The sequence below is a fragment of the Oryza sativa genome, chromosome 2 (assembly GCF_034140825.1).
Source record: "Oryza sativa Japonica Group chromosome 2, ASM3414082v1".
Classification (NCBI taxonomy): domain Eukaryota; kingdom Viridiplantae; phylum Streptophyta; class Magnoliopsida; order Poales; family Poaceae; genus Oryza; species Oryza sativa.
Window position 1 is genome coordinate 25,950,637 of NC_089036.1, and position 6,000 is coordinate 25,956,636.

The following is a 6,000-nucleotide window of genomic DNA, read 5'->3' on the forward strand; positions in this document are numbered from 1 at the left end:
CACAACGGGGATTCGGGTTCAGGAAGGGAAGAGTTGATGCCAAGTGCCCAAGCCTGGAGGGACACCAAGCGGTACTTGGATATTTTATAGGGGTAAAAGGGTCAATCAATAATTTAAAAAATCGTTATCTCTTTCTTTCTCTAATTCTTTACCGCACTAAGTCCAATCCCACTCACTTCCATCAAAAACAGGGGTAAACGCCTCATTCATTGAAAAAAATAGGGCAAAAAACAACAACCCTAAAATGTAGGGTAAAATCGGTATTGGATATCAAAGTAGGGGTACAATTGTACAAACAAAATTGTCCCTTTCTCGTTTCTCCCTCGGTCCAATGCAACCTATATATGTCTTGTGAGGGCTAATTTGAAACAAAGATTGAGGGATGAATAGGAAAAACATAGAATTCTGACAAAAAAATCAAGCGCAAAACAAATAATTATAAAACACATAAAAAATATATGAAATAATCATTTGATTGGACCATACGAAAAATGCAAGAATTAGATGAGAGAGATAAACTCATAAGAGACTTCGCATGATATTGAACCTCATGTTAAAAATACTCCAAAACTTGTATGAATTTGGGCATTCCTTAGAAATTTGATAAGACTCAATAGTTTTCAATAATCCTTTGGTTCAAAGAATCATATAGAGAAATTTCCTATAGCAAAGTTTATTGTTTCTATACAGAATAAAAGTTCCTATATTTTTCTATATTTTTCTTTCAAGTAAAGGGGCCCTAATTAGTTACTCCACTGAAGTCGAATGAGCTGGGTTCACTTTACCATGCGTGGGTTTTTCTTGTCCGTCTTAGTTCAAAACGGCCACTACAACTTGTTCAGTAATCTTGGTGAAATAATCTCTCCTACTCCTAGTCCAGTTTTTATGCACTAATGAATTTCTCTATTTTCGTAGTATTCCATACCAAGAACAATACAGATATAAAAACTTGACTAAATTGCACTTTAGTCCACCTTTTATTACCCAAGTTTCAATTTGGACCACCCTTAAACCTATCTTTTCAATTTGGACCGGGTAAATTTACCATTGTTGCGGTTTGGACTACTATAAACAACTTTTCTCGTCATGACTAACTTCCCTTTCGGCAAACATATGAACCATATATAGAGGAGATCGGCCGTATACTAAAGCTGATGTGTTTAAGGTCGTTGATTGCACGAGAAAAAAAATCGTTCATGGTGGTTCAAATTGCAACAATGGCAAATTTATCCGGTCCAAAGTGAAAAGATATGTTTAGGTAATAAAATGTGGTCTAAAGCGTAATTCACTCAAACTTGAGAAACTTTATTTGTAAATTATTTTTTTCTTCGTTCACGTGCCAAAGAAGAGAGGGAAAGAGGAAACGGGAAAGTTACAGCCATGGAAAAAGGCTGGAGAAGGTGTAGGGTCTAGAAGCATCCGTGATGGATTTCGCTCCCTCGTCTTCTGCTCCTAGTCACACTTGACAGTTCAGCTTCAGCTCCTCCCCCACCATCTCCCTCCTCGCCGCCGGCCCCCATTTCTCCCGCGTCCACTTCGAGCGGCGGCGCGCGTGCCGTACCGATGGCTATGGTCCCCTCGGGCTCGGGCGGTGGGCCGCCGGTGATTGCGGAGGTGGAGATGAACGGCGGCGCCGACTCGGGCGCCGCCACGGTCAGGGCCACCGTCGTGCAGGCCTCCACCGTGTTCTACGACACCCCGGCCACTCTAGGTAAGCACAGCACACGTACGCTCAACGCTCGTGTGTGCCCCCCCTTGCTTTGGTGAATTTTCTTTTGTTGTTGTTGGTAGATAAAATAAGTCAGAAATCACCAATGTGCTGCAGCTAGTGGTTATTAATTAAGAGGGTTCAGTGTGAGATTTGGTATAGGTGTCATTTGTTGGTAATGAGTAAGCAATATGCGCAGAATTGGAGGTAATTGTTGGATGTCCTTTGTCATTTGAGGTGAAATCATGATAGGTTACATCTATCAGATTTTATTTCTTGTGGTTTGTTCACGGTCCTTGTGAGCTCTTACTTTGATTTTACTTTGTTAATTGTTATATGATTTTTGCTTTGCCAATTGTCATGATTGCCGTATGTTATACCCCATCTTGTAAATTATGCATTTACCTAACTAATGGTCGCCACAATTTTTTGTTCTGTGCGTGTTATCTGTAGGAAAATTTTTGTTAGTAGTATTTGCTATATTTAAATCATGCCACTGAAAGATTTTGCAGCAAGGGCTGGCCCAGTATTCAACTGAGGAGCTTTCTTCAAGAGTTTAATTTGTTATTGAGCCTTATTTAGTACCTTTGGATATTAAACAAAGCTGTTGAGCCTTTGGAAATTTTACAAATGGTGAGCACATTTGTATCACAGGTTTTGGGCAGAATGCACATTTTCTTATTCTGCTAAAATAACCCACTGATTATATGACCCAGTGAAATGATCTATTCTGCCAGGCCAGACAAAATGTTAAAACTCTATTATATGCTATTTTCTGTTGCAGCATGCTGCATCATGGGCTCGTGTGATCATGTATTCATGTCCAAGTGCCTATCCTTTTGCACTATGGCACTACCTCCTCCAATCACTGCCATTGCCTAGGAAAGACACATAATGCATATTATTTTTCTACTTTATGCATGTAAACATTAAGGCCAATACTGACACTTTGGGAGAACCAGATCGATGCATTGCATTAGAAACGATTGTTTATTATTCACATTGCTATTCATACTGCAGATAAAGCAGAGAGGTTGATAGAGGAGGCTGCTGGGTATGGTTCACAGTTGGTTGTGTTCCCAGAAGCTTTTGTTGGCGGCTATCCTCGTGGATCCACATTTGGCTTTGGGGCCAACATAAGCATTGGTAATCCAAAAGACAAGGGGAAGGAAGAATTCCGGAAGTATCATGCGGCGGCAATAGAAGTGCCTGGTAAGTGGTAATGTAATGGAATATATCAATTCACTTAAAATCCCGGGCCACCCATGGGGAACGGGCTAGGATTGATCCCTGCCAAACAAAGTGTTCTTTGCTATTGACTTATCCGTTCATGCCCTTTTATCATCAAAAAGAAATATATATATATATATATATATATATATATATATATGTGTGTGTTGATTGTTTAAATTGCATATTTCTGTCAACACTGTGTTTGCTGAATACTCTATCCATACAAAAAAGTAAGGCATATTTCTTTTGTCACCAAGACCAAGGAGGAATTCACTCATCCCCCATGTAACAAAACCAAGGAACTATATGCATACATGCAACCTATAAGTATTAAGATGGCTATTCGGATTCTGGTCAACAATTAATTTAGCATATGGAGACTACAAATATGACCATCTCTTTTGGAAAAACCAAAAAAATAGTATATGCCTAACACTTTTGGATGGAGGGAGTACTAGAAATATCCATCTCATATTAGACTCTGGAGAACTTTTTAGGGGAAAGAAGTCATAGATGTTACCAAAGATCTATCCAATTACTTAATCTGATGTAAAAAAAAAAAAGACCATAGCTTTGGTAATTGTTCAAGTAAGGCATAGGATTTCCCCAAAATGGAGAAACATCTACAATGGATTATTGATACTCATACTTGCCTCGACTGCTTCAGCTAGATGTTATGATCATGCTTTCTGGTTCCAGGCATGGATTGATTGTTGTCAAATCAATAACCCCATATCCTGTGCTGTTTTGTATGCTTTTTATTGTGTTTTATCATAAGAAAACAGATTTTGTGTTTTATCATAAAAATTCAGCTTTCTAGCTGTTTCATCACTGTGGACATACATTTTGTTTCTTCTAGATTGATATATCCATCTTCTGACTTACAGGCCCAGAGGTGACACGCTTGGCTGCTATGGCTGGAAAATATAAAGTATTTTTAGTGATGGGAGTGATTGAAAGGGAAGGTTACACTCTGTATTGCTCGGTGCTCTTCTTTGATCCTCTAGGACGGTACCTAGGTAAGCACCGAAAGCTCATGCCAACAGCATTAGAACGAATAATATGGGGATTTGGAGATGGATCAACAATTCCTGTTTATGATACTCCACTTGGAAAGATCGGAGCCCTAATTTGCTGGGAAAATAAAATGCCACTGTTGCGGACAGCACTTTATGGTAAAGGTAAGACTATTTCTTGGAATATTGTTACTACAATACCACTAGAAGTCTTCATAGTTCATACAGCTTATGAGGAAGTGACATGGTTTCATGAGATGATATTCCTGAAATAACAAAATGAATTTGGTTTCAGAATAAGTCAGATAGGCAAATGTGAAAAAAAATAAAAACGCTGGTGTGGCAGTGGCACTTGAATTTCTTCATCATCTACTCATATATTGTATGCACTACACAGGTATTGAGATATATTGTGCTCCAACTGCTGATTCCAGACAAGTTTGGCAAGCCTCCATGACTCATATTGCCTTAGAGGGGGGATGCTTTGTCCTGTCAGCAAATCAATTCTGCCGTAGAAAGGACTATCCTCCACCACCGGAGTATGTATTTTCTGGTTTAGGTGAAGAGCCTTCTCCAGACACTGTTGTCTGCCCTGGAGGTAGCGTCATCATTTCACCATCCGGAGAAGTCTTGGCAGGTCCCAACTACGAAGGGGAGGCGCTGATTACAGCTGATCTAGGTGAGAAAATAATTGCATATGTACTAGGTTTTTCGTACATGCATTTGCCCCAATTTTGTTTATGTGCTCCCTCAGTTTTCTGGCACCAAATTTTGAATAGTTGTGATTAGACAATTCATATTAAAATTTGTAATGAAATTCATTCGCAGACCTTGGAGAAATCGTGCGAGCCAAGTTTGATTTTGATGTGGTGGGCCACTATGCTCGACCTGAGGTCTTGAGCTTGGTAGTGAATGACCAGCCGCACCTCCCTGTGTCTTTCACTTCTGCCGCTGAGAAGACGACAGCCGCAAAAAGTGACAGCACTGCAAAGCCCTACTAAGCAAGATAATCAGAGTCAATCGCAAAACTGATTACTGTCACTAGACGGTGAATCATTGGCTCCGATCGTTCATGCTTGACGTCCCTGTCATCCCCTTGCTTGTAAATTGCAGTCCAGAACAAACTTCTGAGGTCTGTAGAACTTGCCCCTTTTATGCTGTGTATCTATCAAGGTAGGTGTCAGATCAAACTTGGTTCCCCTCCATATCAAATATGAGTAGTGCATGAACTGGCACTACGATGGTTTCACTGTCACACATGTGGTTATTTTACGTTCTACTCCCTTGGTGCCATATTACAGATTATTTTAGTTTTATCATAAGTTAAACTTCTCTAACTTTGGCTGAGGATATAGAAAATTGCTACAATAATACATAAATGCACTATCAAGATATATTTCATGGTGGATTTAATGAAACTAATTTGATGTTGTAGATGATGATTCTTTTATAAACTTGGTCACTTAGGATAAAACTAAAATGACTTATGGAACAAAGGGAATACTCCAAAAGAAAAGGCACGAGTTCAGAGGAAGCATTCTGCTTTGCCAAATGTTGCTTTGGCTTTTTGGTAACGATATCGGAAACCTCAATGCCTGCGACCAGTTTGATTAGAAGCTAGATTTAGAGCAGGTATAATAGCAGGCTATAAGCTAGCTATAAACATATTTTAAGAAGATAAAGGAAGAGAGAAGAGCAGCTGGCTACAGATATGTAGCCAGCTACAGCACGGACTCCAATACGTAATGTGTGTATGACAGGTGTGACCAGATATTAATAGTACAGTAAGTAGCTATTATATGAATTGGCTATTACATTGGCTATAGATGATTTGGAGCTAGTAGGGCTATACTATTAAACTTGCTCTTAGTCTGCATAACTGCACTGCAATGCATGTACTGTACTCCCTCCGTCAAAAAAAAAAGCAAACCTTGGGTTTCCGTGCTAAAGTTTGACTGTCCATTTTATATGAATTTTTTTTATAATTAGTATTTTCATTGTTGTTAGATGATAAAACATGATTAATACTTTATGCGTAACTTA

At 39.2% G+C, this 6,000-nt stretch overlaps 1 protein-coding gene across 1 annotated transcript; it reads left to right on the forward strand.

Annotated features, from left to right (window-relative positions):
- Positions 1-1,423: 1,423 nt before the first annotated feature.
- On the forward strand, positions 1,424-5,212 carry LOC4330077 (bifunctional nitrilase/nitrile hydratase NIT4-like). The gene is made up of 5 exons (NM_001401908.1): positions 1,424-1,711; positions 2,729-2,920; positions 3,829-4,122; positions 4,355-4,636; positions 4,786-5,212. The coding sequence occupies exons 1-5, from the start codon at positions 1,564-1,566 to the stop codon at positions 4,956-4,958; spliced, it is 1,089 nt and encodes a 362-aa protein (NP_001388837.1). The 5' UTR covers positions 1,424-1,563; the 3' UTR covers positions 4,959-5,212.
- The last annotated feature ends 788 nt before the right edge of the window (positions 5,213-6,000 follow it).

Excerpts from the sequence above, each read along its gene's own strand:
- LOC4330077 (NM_001401908.1), top strand. The coding sequence starts at position 1,564 with ATGGCTATGGTCCCCTCGGGCTCGGGCGGTGGGCCGCCGGTGATTGCG. Across the intron at positions 1,712-2,728 it reads CGACACCCCGGCCACTCTAG|ATAAAGCAGAGAGGTTGATA; the intron begins GTAAGCACAGCA and ends TTCATACTGCAG. Across the intron at positions 4,123-4,354 it reads GACAGCACTTTATGGTAAAG|GTATTGAGATATATTGTGCT; the intron begins GTAAGACTATTT and ends TGCACTACACAG.